Below are 14,588 nucleotides of genomic sequence, written 5' to 3' on the forward strand. Positions count from 1 at the left end.
ATATCTGTTAGGTTGACTAAGTGTGTGTGAATAATATGTGCATGTAATTAATAAGCAGTACAATAGTGTGTATGTGTAGGCCTACCTTAGTGTGTGTGACTTGGTGTGTCACAATTTGTTTCTGTTGCCTTTCATTGTTTACTCAATTTGTTAGTATGACGATAGTTGCATGCAAATGATGAAGCTTGTATGTGTGTTTGAAATATCTCTTTCGTTTTTGTATCCCTGTAAAAAAAATATGTTCTAGACCTCTTCTAATATTTGCCAGCCTAAATCTGGTTCATTTGTCCCGCTTACTGACATTTTTTTTTTCGTGTTGGATTGTTAGCAGAGAATCATTTTTACTGGTTGAAAAATACTGAGTCATTTAAAACAGGAATTATTTTTATAGTTTAAAAAATGTTGTTGACATGTCTTTGTAAAAACTCACTTTTTTGAGAAATGAAGAGAGAATCAGAGAAGAAAACAAAAAAGTGTCTATTTAAGCCAGTCAGTTTTTGGCATTCATTCAGATCACATCTCTCTTCACTACATACTTACGTACCGATCTCTGTCACATTTCCATCATAACCCATCTCTTGGGCAATGTCCCGAGGAGTTCGGAATTTGACATCTCGCTCTGCTAACAATACTGACATTTTGTCCAAGTGGGTAAAGTCAGCATCTATTTTAGAACACAAAAACATTATAATATAAAACAAATTATTTCGAACATTAGTTTTTTTTAAATCTCTATTTTTTTTTTTTGTCTTAAAATAAAGTTTGAATAAATTTTTTAAAGTGTTATGGCTTCACAACCGAGGCTGCATTGTTTTGGGGTGATTTAAAAAAAGAAAGAAAATGTAAATATTTAAATTCTGCAGTCAGTTTTGAACAGTAATCACATGAAAAGTTGAACCTGAAGTCACATTGACATCTCAATTCCGATTATAAAACTTAACCGACGTTGAGCCTGGGTGATCATTTGTTGCATTACAAAAGTTCTTCAAATTTATTTACACATCGGGTGTATACAAAAACAAAACAAAACAAAAAACTGATTTGGGCAAAATGACTCAATGGTGATTAACAAAACAAAACCCCAAAACAAGAATTTAACATAAAAAAGACCCAAAAACTAATAGATAAAAGGTATAAAAAAGATATGCTGTTGAGAAAATGCAACCATTAGCAATTTCCTGTTAAGAAAATGGATATTCACGAGTTAAGTAAATAAAATCTATTTCAAGTTAAAATAACATTTTCAAGTTATCTGCCTTAAGAAAGCTTTAATGAATAGCTTCAGTACTAGCTCACAAGAGATGGATAATATCCAGGAGTGAGTGCGTGCCTATCAAGAATATAACATCTTACTTCAAGGTAAATTCAAAAACCTATCAGTTTTTTTTTTTTACCCTTCTCAGCTGCTATACGATGTAAAGCAGTTTGACCATTTTCATCTTTCTTTTCTGGTGACTGGAGTATTTTTTCGCGTGCCTTTTCTTCTTCTTGTCTCTTTCTGGCCTCTTCTGCTTGCCTTTGTTTCTCCCGTCGTTTCTCTTCTAGTATTGCTTTCCGCCTATTTAAATACAAGCAAAAATCTCATTAAAATCTTAGTGCTTATTCAAATTAGCACTTTATGGTAAAGAAAATACAGAAAGTCTACATGATGTATTAACAGAATTTTGGGTTCGTTACCAAAATCCGTTTTCCATGGTAACAAAAATGAAATAAAAAAGGAAAAAAGCATTTAAAGCAAATTTGTTGGAAATGGGAAACTAATAGGAATGAGCAAAAGAAATATAGACTCGAATGTGTTTAAAATGATCCAAATTTATTAAAACAAAAAGTTATCAATTGCCTTTATTTCCCAAAGCTAGGGTTAAAAAAAAAACCCTTAAGAAACATTTAAAATAAATAAAATAATAATACAAAAAAGATGACAATTCTTACTTGTAAGAAAAGCTGAAAAGAAAAGAACATATAAAAACAGAAAACAGTTCTTTTGAGTCCTTGTTTAAATTCAGTCCTTCTTTTAACAAAATGTTCACCATTTCTACAAAATGTTTTTTGCAAAAGGAATCACAAACAAATAAAGTCTCTTTGACTTTAAATGGGAGAAAGAGGTAAAATATTTTTCCTTTGTGTTGCTCAGATACCTTTAAATCCAAAGGAAAGAAACGAAAACAATAAAGCCGCTTTGGTAGGCTTTACATGTACAAATAAAATAATTCACGGGATAAATTCTGGTATTAATGGAATATTTTTTTAAAGAAACTTCGGTTGAATGATCTTTCCTGGGCGTCACATGTGCCGATAATCTGCTCGACTTGACAGCGAAATTAATTTTTGTTCTTTACTGAAAAGAAATCCTCAAAACACGGCCAGTTTCTTCTGTTAATACTTTAGAGACTAATTTCCCACTTGATAAAACCTCGTGTTTTTAATAACTGGGACTAATTTTCCAGTAGATAAAACCTTGTTGTTTTTTTAATAACTGGAACAAAATTACAATTAAACTTTAATAAGTCTTTCTAAATGAGAAAGAAAAAAAAAATACCTGTGACGAATTTAACGTCAAATCTTTTTGACGAAGCCCGAAATAAAATCTCCTCCTCTCAGGCAGGTGATCTTCGAACTAATGAAAATGGGCAAAGGCCCATTTTAATTTGATCTGGTTATTGATTGCTTTATTTCCATTTTTGTATGTTTTGTATGTAATTTTGTAAGCTGTTTCCCACCATTTTTGCCTGGTACTGCGCTACCTCCACCTTTTATGTGTCAGCTCCCTTGACCATGTCGCCATTTTAAATTTTTAGGGAATTGAAATTTAAACATTTTTGCTTTAGAATTTCTTCCCTACAAATTTGCATTTTCCTTTTATTTGTTATGTTAGTGGAACACCCGTAACATTTATTGATACAAATTTGAAAATTTATTGATAATTTGAAAACTGAATGTATTATTTAATTTTCTTTAATTTTGGTATGTAGAAATTACCTTTTAACTCGTGATTTAAGCGAGAATTTAATAAGATATTTATGCCCGATAATTTAGTCATAAACAGCAGGTTCTTAAGAGATATTTTTGCTTTCCTATAATTTTTTAATTTACTATAAATTTATTTATCAACAATTAAATTATTTCCCCATAGTCATAGTGGGTTTATCATTTAAAAGAAAAAGGTTTAAAAAGCAAATAGGTTTTCTCGGAGATATTTGTCATTCCAATAAATTGTATACGTTTATTTCTACAAAGAATTTATTTCTTCCTTGTTAATTCATTTATTCCCAAACCTTAGCGCCTCCCTCAGGTTTTAAGAAGAAAGTTTTAAAAGAAATATTTCCTTTCTTTGTTTTCGCCAATAGTTGGCAGTTGGGTGCATTTAATTATTGTAAGTCTACAACGTGGGAATTTGCCCCGGGACTTAGCATTGATAATTAAATTTAAGTTGTAGTTTCCTTCTGACTTTGGTTCTGTCCTTGGCCAGAAAAGAGAAATTTCTTTGTACTTTTTTGATTTGAATAATAGGGTTCTTTTACGCTTTTTTTTTTTTTTCATAAATAAAAGAAATTTTCGACTTGTTTCTTTTTTTTTGGAGGGGGGGAGTGGGAGTTCAATTGCCGGAATGCTGAAAGATTCTGTATAATCGTTTCAAGAATAATAAAAACAAACAAATGAGATCTTTTCGTTTATTCGTGTTTTATTTATTTATATTTAAAAATAAAGCAAAACATCTTTCTGTCTACATGCTAGAACCTTATTGCGATTACCAAATTATTTTATGTGGGGAAGAGTTTCTTTTTTATCTTTCAAACTTAGAACATAAAAAAACTCATCAGGGGAAACAACTCTACTCGTTTCTAAAAAAGTCGATGTCGGAAATAATAATTCCAAATAAATTAAATTAAATATATTATCAATATAATTGTTATTTAAGGTTAATGAAATAACAGTCTTAAATCGAACACTTAAAACAACTCTCTCGTTAGAAACTTTAATTAACATACAACTTTTTAATGAAATCGATTTTCCTTAACATAATATGCAAATGAGATGGCCTCTTAATCTTATATTTTGAAAGAACCATACTATATATAGAAATAAATGAAACATTAAACTAATGGACCTTTTGTATATATTAATCAAATTGTGAACAAAGAAACAGACAGGAATACGAATTTATATATATAGATATTAGTAAATATCGATAATTCTTCAGCTTCATACCCAGTCATAAAGTCACCCTTGACTTCCTAGGCTAGCATCTTACCTGAAGGCCACTAGCAATTAACACAAGAATTGAAGGAAATTAAGTGCCTATAAATGCTAAGTCGGCAGGCATTCATAGTAAACAGTGAGAGAGTATTTAACAACCAGAAGTTGGAATGTTGTGTGTGTATATATATATATATATAAAAGTTTTCAATTATACTCCTTGTCAAATAATAAATTGTTGTAAAGGAGGTGTTTACTATGAATTAATTTACAATTTAAATTAAGTTATTTAAATGTTTAAGGGTCTCTTCAATAAGATCGATAATATTAATTTTGCTCACCTTTTTCTAACAAGTCGTTTTTCTTCTTCAATACATGCCAGTTTCTTCATTTTCTCAATCTCAGCTTCCATCATCAGTTTAAGTTGTTCTTTTTCCTACAAAAGTAAAATCGTCCAACTTCAATAAGCATGAGTTACTTTTCATGATAACAAAACACGAATACGTTCATAAAATTTGATTATCTTCATCAATGGTGATATTTATATTTCTACTAAGCTTTGGCCGATATGTATTGAACACCTTCGAGCATATTGTTCATTTATGGCAAATATGATTGTTATTTCCTTAAACCCAATCTTTTAAAATTTGCATTATATTCCAGACACGAATGTTCTTATAGACTATTGCATTTAGAGTTTTTCATGCAATATTAATTTTTAATTATCTCTATATTGAATTCATAAAGGTTCATGTAGTGAAGTAGAAAAAAAAGAAATTTAAAAAAATATATAAGACACAGCTGTTCCTTCCAAAAGGTTGAGCTCTTCAACGTCCACAAATAATTCACCGTCACAAAAAGAATTCACCGTCACTTCTTCCAACCGTCGTTTCACTCTCTGCGCTCTTCCCCCTGCTTAAAAAAAGTACCGTTTATATGCTGCCCATTTCTCCACTTATGCAAATTGACTATCAACCAGAGCCATCTAGTTTTCCATTTCTCCAAACAGCCAATTTGCAAAGGGGGACAACTCAAACCACCTCCATAGTATTTACACCGGGCAGTTGCTGCAGAGCTATAGAAATATGGTCCGGGAAGCCATTGATAAAGGCCATCTTAACCATCTGTAGACGGCCTCCTCCATTGAATCCTGCTAGTCCCGTCAACCTCCTGATATTGTTGGCGTAAACATCGACAGGTTCTCCGGTCCACACCATACGGCTTAGTTTGCCATATGCCACAAACGGTTCTTCAGTAAATGCTTCCTTCAACTTTTCCTCAATGGCGTCAACAGACAGTCGATCCTCCTCCCGCATCTCCAGATATAGGGCCAGAGCATCACCATCAAGATACAGCGGTATCAAGCTGACTACATCCGCGATGTCCCACAACTTAGCGACAAGTTTAATCTTGGTCAGCCAGGTTATAACATCTCCCTCTCCAGAGAACGTCTTAAGCATTTCACTGCTGATCCTCTTTGCTTCCATAGTTCCCGCCGAAATAACTTGTAGTGAAGTAGAAAAAAAATGAAATTTAAAAAAAATATATAAGACACAGCTGTTCCTTCCAAAAGGTTGAGCTCTTCAACGTCCAAAAATAATTCACCACCACAAAAAGAATTCACCGTCACTTCTTCCAACCGTCGTTTCACTCTCTGCGCTCTTCACCCATGCTTAAAAAAAAAGTACCGTTTATATGCTGCCCATTTCTCCACTTATGCAAATTGACTATCAATCAGAGCCATCTAGTTTTCCATTTCTCCAAACAGCCAATTTGCAAAGGGGGACAACTCAAACCACAGTTCATTAATATATCATATATCTGTGGTGCTTCGATGTTCAGATTAAACATGACTTTAGAAAATTTTTATGAAGAATTCAATTAACTTTGGATTAAAGGTATATCATTGTAACATAATATTATGAAGTTTATATTCGTCCTGAACTGCAAAGCCCACACATTTTATTTTTTTATCACTGACTGATATTCCAATATTTCTGTAGTCTTTTCTGATGTTCTCAAAACTTTGCATAAAGTTATGATCACTATGTATTGTAATGGAGTTCATGAAAGCAAAATTTAACATGATTAACAATAAGGAATAAGAATATTACTTGATATAATGATAAAAGGAAAAAGAATTAATAGTTTACCATAGAACGTTTCCCTTAAGTAATCCAATTTACCGAATTTCCACTACTAACGATTTCTATATTATCCCATTGACTACTGTACACTCTTTTAACCCTTATCCACGAGTGGTGTCTGGGCCTTGATAAGTGGTGACTCCTATGTAGTAAAAAAAATTGGTGTCAGCAAGATGCCACTACTACTACTACTACTACTACTGCTACTACTACTACTACTATTTAGTTTATGCCTTTGTCAAACTGTTGGATAAAGAAACTTGGAGATCATGCACACGCACACAAATTCCAGGTTAGCAGAGAACAAAGAAAATATCAGATCGGACTTTGCACACAATTTTTGACCTCTGATGGAACAAAGAAATCCAAGTCGAACTTATACACACATATTGACCTCTGATGGAACAAAGGAAGAAATTGTCAATAAAAGCAAGAGGTCTGACGAACAAAGAGAGACAGAGACAGGCACACGATCGTGTCGTCGTTAGTTCATTAACCCCAACCTCCACCGTTCACCACTCTTGCTTGACATGTCCGACGACCAAGGACAGACAAGATAATAATTAAATACGTACAGTTTTATTATGAAACCGTCTCAGTGTTTGATCGTTAAAGCAGCTTGAACAAGCAATGTGTATATATTTATTAGCAGCATGCATCTTTGTAGAAGTGCAATAAACATGATATATATATATATATATATATATATATATATATATATATATATATATATATATATATATATATATATATATATACACGTGGCAGCGATAAACAGATAGATTATTACAAAGAGAACCGACTATACAACAAAACGAGTTGAAATTTTGTAGGGAAATATTCTTTTTCACAAAACTTTTGAAGGTTTTACTTCTTATGGTTTAAGATTCATGTCTCGGATTTTTATTGGATTTCTTTTTTTTTACAGTTTTTTTTTTTATTAACAATTGTTTATAAGTATATCAAATAAATCATAAATGTCAGCATTGGTTCTTGCAATCTTGTATTTTTATTTTCAGCTTTAGATGGTATTTCTGTACCTATTTTACCTCCGACCATTAATCATGTCTCTCAATTATACCATCTTTTCAGTATTCTTGAAATTTATTAAATTTATATTTTGAAAAAAATATTCTCCCACCTGAATTAAAATTGTATTCGTCTTTTATTTTAAGCTCGTTTTTCTATCAGGCTAGAGATTTTCAAATACAGATTTTACTTTCTTAGCAAACATGAATTAGTGAAGACAAAACTGTCACTGTGTTAGTATTGGGTGAAATCCAATATATTTGTTGGAATTGTTGAATTCCTATTTCCTTTGATTTTGCCATCATATTTCGTTAAAGCCCTCCTCTTTAGCAGATGGACACATCTTTTTGTTAATTCATTTGATATTTGGGGAAGTGATTAATGTTGAATGTCAAATTTGTATTGACTGCTTTTTGCAAAAGTTGAAGTCATATTTGTAAATTTTCTTTATTTTGTATTTAATTCACAGTGTGATTGCATATGTCTATTTTTTCATGCTCCAAATAACTTTGAAATTTAATTGTCCACAGTCATAATATGGATTTGGTTTCAATAAAAAAAAAATCCTTGTTTTTCCACAACAAAAGTTAGATTTAAAATTCTCTCTTGTTTCTTGGTGTACTGCATCACCTTTCTCTATAATTAATTTTCTGAGTATCACGCTTAGATTTCTCTGCTACTTTCTGGTGGATTATATTTGTATCTTGCTCAAGTTTTCTTAGTGTTTTTATGCCTTTAGTAGTTTTATGCCGTCCGCTTAAATATATTTTGATGAATGCAGATTTTGTATATTTATACAAAATCTGCATTATATTATATCGAACCAAATATATAATAATGATTTTAAAAGTTTTTCAGAAAAATATGACTTGTGTGCCATATCACCAAGAATCAAAATCAAAACATTTATCTTACGATTTCCTTTGCCTGAGCTATGAAGACATGTTTGCTCCAATGCTAAAAATTAAATCAGGAACCAATAGCTATTACGTTATGCATGCATATTCATAATGCCGTCATTCGAATACCCTACATATTAAGTTTCATGTCTGTAGACCAAAAACTGACAAAGGAGTTTGGTAAGCAAAATTTTTTGAACAACTATTGTGAGCTTACGATCAGGATTCGGTTCTGGGGTTCGGGTAGGAGTGTGTCATTCGCTCGACAACAGCACGTTTCTGCCCTCTTCTTTTCCAATCGACCGCACCTGGCCTCTCGCCACCAATGTCACACCGCACAATCTGAACACCAGCAACACAAAATACTTTTCAAGAGAAGATGTTCACGACTCTTTTCTTTTTGTGTTTCTTGCAGGGATTTTTCCCGACTTTTATATCCTCCTATCAAAAAAAAAAAGGAAGAGACAAAAAAAAAAAAAAATAGCTTCTCCCATCATACAAGATGCCCTTCGGGTATATAAATGAGCTAGCCATCCTTTCCTTCTTCTTTCCCAAAGAGTGGTGCAGATATGTCCGGTACGTCGTATATTACTTACTTTTCTTGTTTTTGTTTCTAACCATAACCTAGCCTTAAACAGTACCTTTTTTTTCCTTTCTCATATACCCCCATAAATATATATATGCATACATAAATATATATAGAAAGGGTTCTGTGTTTACTATACCATTTTTACACAAATATTACACAAGTATAAATCATGTAGAATATCTGCATGAATATAATTATACATAATATCCATAAGAAAACCGAAAAAACTAATAGGGAATTAATTAATTAAAGTGACTGTTTAAAAGAATATGCAAATTAGCTAGATCTTTTGCTAGTGAATGCAATTCCATGACTCATATATAACAACGTTGTATTTTCTTTTTAAATAAATAGAAAAAAGGGTTCTTAATATGAATATCCATACGAATAAAAATTTATAGGAGTATAGATTCATCAGACACGTCCAAATCTTCTAGAAAAAACATCTCTCTGTTGTGCAGAAAAATTGTTCATGAAAATTAGAATAAGATTGAAAAATGTCTAAGAAATTAAAAACACAAATATCTAAAATCCCAATCATGATTTTTTTTCCCCAAATCCAACAAAAAACGTGATTAATTCAGGGAGTAATTATCACAGCGAACCTCATGCTTTACTTGTATTTATAAGCTGAGTAATTAAAATTAACAAAAACATCAAATGTGATTAAGGGCTGAGAGCAGAGAGTATACAAAAATCCTTATTCATTCCTGGGCAATGCCGGGTTTAGTTGTGTAGTTTAAAAATAAATCATCAGTGTGTTGGATGAAAGTATAATATAACTCTACCTCAAAATAAATATCAGACAAAAAAAATAACTGTTTTTAAAAAATGTTTGTAAAAGTGAAATTTTCTGTTGTTGCCTAATAAAATAATTGAGACAAAGATTTTAGAAATCATTTGTAGTCTTTCCTCATTAAAACGAATATTTTTTCGTTATTGTTTAAACCTGTCAGTTGTTCTAATTGTCAAAGATCAGACTAACTGTACTCACCTTTTTCAGTTCCAGCTGGTTATCTCTATATTTGAACAATAAACCAGAAAGGTACTCGATTGGATCCTGTGGTTGTTTCAGTGCTATTTCACCTAATGCCTTCGTCAATGGAGCACCAACTTGAGCGATGAGATACTTTGTGTCCAGATTTGATACACCTTGTTCACTTTCTTTCTCCACTCCATATTTTTCTAAAATATCCATCCTGAAAATAGATTTCTAAAGTTGGCATATTTTTTCTTATAGAATGAATATATATGCTGGTAAGTTTCGTTTCATGTTAAAATAAGAATGTTGTCCGTTGTAATTAGGGCCATATTAATGCATGCAGAGCATAGATGGACAGAAGATTAAGGGTTGCACACTAAACTATATGTGTGCTGATTAAATTGATTAATATTTTTCTTGGAAGATATTTACCACATATTTACTAACAGATAACAAAGAAGTTTTGCTTACGTAATCTTTGCTGTACACAGTTTTTATATTTAAATATTGATTTGTTGGCAGTACTTTGTGTGTTTATGATATGTCCTAAGGTGGCCTATTATTTGGACAATCAAAGATAAAGTATTCCGTGAAAGGAATAAATAAATATACACTGTGGTTTGAATACTTAAACAGAAGTTTATTTACGTATTTACATAGAGAGAAATACAGCATGTTAATGTTCAGGGGGAAGTCTCTGTTTTTTACCCAAGGATCTGGTGAAAACCGATGACTCGGTTCCTTATGTAAAATGTTCCAGGTTAGTCACTTATCTCCACATAACACCTCCCACCAAGCCAATTTCTCCTTGGAGAATTTTGCTTAATACCGTTTGTTTTTAGGTCTGGGGCTCAGTCGGTTAACTTTTCCTTTCACCCTTGTACTTTTTCTCCTCAACACTTTTTGAGGGGGTGGTGAAACTGGTACTCTCTGATCTGGAGTAGAAGATACTATCTCGGAGTAGGTTGTGCTATGGGTAGAGGAATATTAAAAGAGTCATACAATACCTCTAAGGGCAGTTCATTATCTTCTGCCTATTTGTAGTCATCAGTGTGTCGAGGTCTTAGCTGATTCATATACCTGCAACAGTCAAATTTACTACTTCTTACCGAATATAGCATGTGCCCAATTCTTTTCATAATCATCCTCTCCTCCCAAAAGCTTTTCCCAGTCCTATAGTTCAAGAAGAATATTTTGTCACCAGGTTTGTAGAACCTTGTTGAGTGACTTTCTCTCATTGCTGTTGTCTTGGTTGCATTTGGTAAAATCCTGTCAAATACAGATCTGATTTTCCTGGTGACAGACCAGCATTCATGTTTCGGTTAGGAGTGATCAAAAAACAGACAAAATAATTTTCAAGACTCTTCTCATTAATGTCCATACCTTGGTGTTTTCTTATAGCTCTTTTGAACGTGTCAACAAATCTCTCTGCGAGGCCGTTTGAACTTGGATGGTATATTGCAGTTGTTAAATGTTCAATGGATAGAGCCTTGCAGAATTCTTCAAACTCTTTGCTGGTAAATTGGGTGCCATTGTCACTGACAATAGTTTTAGGTACTCCAAAACGATTGAAGAGATATCTTAATGCAGATGCTAGTACTAGTTGTCCCGGTCCATATTAGGCCAATATGTATATCAGTGCATCAAGGCCTTCATTCTAGACATGACTGGATGACTGCTATGGAATTGTTTTAGCATTCTCTTTTGCAGTGTGGTCGGTATGACGACTCTGTCTGCATACAATAAAGTCTGTGAGCAAATCGAAAATGGCGAAATTTTTTAGTCTTTCTTTGACTTGTCATTTAGCTGCACCTGGTTTTTCGTTCTTACATTTGAATTCATCTGTTTCTGCTGCCTTATTGATGTCATCTAGAGTCACTGGTAATTCTCGAATCGTGTTGCACAGCAGTCCGGAGAGATCTTTTTCCTCTCTTAATGCAGCTATCACTGTGTCCTCTAAAGGTTCTGCACACTTTTGAATCAATCTGGATAGTCCATCTGCATGTCCGATATTTTTGGATGAAATGTACTTCATTTTAAAATTATAATTCAACAGAATTATGCTCCATCGTTGAAGTCTGTTTGCAGAGTGAGTGGGTATGCCTTTTTTAGATCCAAAAATAGTCAACAAGGGCTTGTGGTCAGTCTGCAACGTAAAAATCCTGCCATGAATAAATGTATGGAATTTTTTAATTGCATACATTATTGCCAAACTTTCTTTTTCAATTTGAGAATAGTTTCTCTCTGCAGGCAAAAGTGATCTGGAAGCATTGGCTTCGTTGATCCGTCTTCCAGTCTATGGAGAAGTACTGCTCCTATACCATAATCACTTGCATCTGATGCCACAATCAATTCCTTCTGTAGATTGAAGTGTGCCAGTGCTAAATCAGATAGCAATCATTTCTTAATCTCTTCAAATGCGCTTTGGCATTCGTTTGACCAAATCCACTTTCGTCCTTTTTTTAATAATTCATTCAATGGTGCTCTCAACTTATGCATTTTTGTGCTAAACCCCAAAAAGATTGTAATTGGACAACATTGCTAAGTGCTGGCATTCTCTCAATGGCTTCTGTTCTCTGAGGATCCGGTCTTCTGCTTTGGCTGTCAATGATTTGACCCAAATATTTTATCTGTTTTAAAAAAAATTCACATTTTTTGGCACTCAATTTGAAATCAAATTCCTCAATTCTTTGGAAAACTGCTCTGATGTGCTCCTTATGTTCCTGCACATTTCTACTCTTTACAAGAATGTCATCCAAATTTGCGATTGCAAAACCTAAATCGGCAAACATTGTGTCCATTATTTGCTGAAATAACGATGGAGCTACTTTCAAACCAAAAGGGAGCCTTTTGAGTCTGAAGAGTTTTAAATGGGTATTGATACACAAATACTTCGAACATTCTTCACTGACTTTTACCTGAAGGTAAGCCTCAGATAAATCAATTTTGGAGAAAATTTTCCCTCCATTCAGCTTTGTAAAAATGTCTTCAGGGGATGGGAGTGGATAACTATGATCCATAAGACAGTCATTGAGGCACATACCCGAATCCTCTTATTTTTCTTTTTAACATATACAGTGGGGCTTGCCCACTCAGAATAGTCAACTTTTTTGACTACACCAGTTTCCTGCAATCTCTGCAGTTCAATTTCAATATTTTCTTTTGAAGAAAAAGGCACGTTTCTTTTTGGCTTAAAAACAGGTTTCACATTGTGCTTTAGTTCAAAATTCACTTCGGTCTTAGTACACATACCTAACCCCTCAGAAAAAACCCTGAGGAATTCACTTTTCAAGACCGTGAGAATATCCTCATTTTGTTTGGAATTTTTCTTTTCAGCTACACTCACACTGTTACAAAATGAATTCATGGGTAGCTCTCATTAATCAAACAAAACGATCCAATCAATTCTGAAAAGGCAAAAATTTCTATGTGGAACAACTGACACTTTTGTAGAAAAAATTTTCGATCCAAGGGATACACTGCAATTAAATTCTCCCATGAATTTTAATCTCTTGCCGGATACTCCTTTGGCAATTTTAAATGTTTTTTCTAGTTTTGGACACCCAATCCTCTTCCAGGTCACTTTGTCGATAATTGAAATATCGCTACCTGTATCCAAAAGTAGTTTCACTATGTGATCATTTATTTTGCTATTGACAAATTTTCTTTTACTTCCTTGCCTCACTTCTTGTTTTGACAACATCACATTTACTTTAGACTTAAGTTTTTGTGTTTGTTTATTTTGTTTAGTTCGGTACAGGGAGGCTCAGCATCCAACTAAACCACATTTGGCACAAGGTTGGTCTTTAAAAGGGCAATTTTTTCTTAAGTGCGAACCCGCACAGCTCCAACATTCAAAACTTTTTTCTTTGTTCTTGGGAAATGTTTTTTGTTTTACCATTAGGACATGTAATGTAGTTTTTCCTTCTATCCTAGTGGTATCCCTTTTCACATTTATCAATTTCTGACATTCTTCTGTCACTTTTTGCAAGTTAATTTCTGGATCCTGCTCCATAATCGATAAAATCCTTGTCCTTCGGTGCTGTCAGTCCTTGAACAAATATATAACACTTAAACATGTCAACTGACAAATCTTTTAATTTAAATAGTCCACACTGGGCATTGACTTTACCTGCATATGTGACAATATCATCAGTTTCCTCTTTTTGCGTGTTCAAGCACTTATACCTTCTATGAAAAAGGCTGTCTCTTTCACCAAATATTGAGTATAAAATTCGAACAGTTTCCAAAAAAGAAATATCTTCCGGTTTCTTTGGTAAAATCAAATTCGTAAATTTTGTGTTTTCCTCTGTACCCAATTTCTGAAGTAGGAGTGTGATTTTTTCCTCGTCCGACCATTTCTCACATCTTTTTGTAAAAATCGTCTCGAACCTACAATAATAGGCAGGAAACATATCACCTCGTTCTGGGTCATATTTGAACTCCACTAGAGAGTTGGCTATACTCTCTGCCGAAAAAAATCTAGATGCGCCATCTTTAGATTTTTGTGACAACACAGTTTCACATAATAAACGATTCTCTGTAGTTTGCTGAATGACGAGTGATTCAAAACGTTTTTGTTGAATCAACATTTGTTTTTGAAGTTCAATTTGAGCTTTTTGCTGAGCGATCAAGCTTTCAGTTATTGTTTTCGTTAACTTTGTTATTTGTTTGGAAGGCATGTTTTTTTTTGTTTTTTTTTTAACACACAAATACAAAATCAATGTATACAAAATTTTGTTCCA

The 14,588-nt window shown here is 33.1% G+C and overlaps 2 protein-coding genes across 10 annotated transcripts in view; one reads left to right on the forward strand and one right to left on the reverse strand.

Annotated features, from left to right (window-relative positions):
• The window catches only part of LOC145291314 (uncharacterized), a 464,874-nt gene that overhangs the window by 327,678 nt on the left and 122,608 nt on the right, over positions 1-14,588 (forward strand). The window lies entirely within an intron of this gene.
• The window catches only part of LOC145291313 (uncharacterized), a 176,833-nt gene that overhangs the window by 46,017 nt on the left and 116,228 nt on the right, over positions 1-14,588 (reverse strand). For 5 of the 6 annotated variants that reach the window (XM_080137044.1, XM_080137043.1, XM_080137042.1 and 2 more), the window contains 4 exons: positions 9,856-10,060; positions 4,539-4,633; positions 1,395-1,558; positions 545-664 (listed from right to left, as the gene is read on the reverse strand). In XM_080137044.1, coding sequence (XP_079993170.1) covers positions 545-664; positions 1,395-1,558; positions 4,539-4,633; positions 9,856-10,059 — 583 coding nt within the window. In that variant the 5' untranslated portion in view covers position 10,060. The remainder of the gene's footprint in view (positions 1-544; positions 665-1,394; positions 1,559-4,538; positions 4,634-9,855; positions 10,061-14,588) is intronic. The other variant, XM_080137047.1, reaches the window with a different exon arrangement.

This window comes from Euprymna scolopes, chromosome 12 (genome assembly GCF_053919585.1).
Source record: "Euprymna scolopes isolate OS-2025 chromosome 12, ASM5391958v1, whole genome shotgun sequence".
NCBI lineage: Eukaryota > Metazoa > Mollusca > Cephalopoda > Sepiida > Sepiolidae > Euprymna > Euprymna scolopes.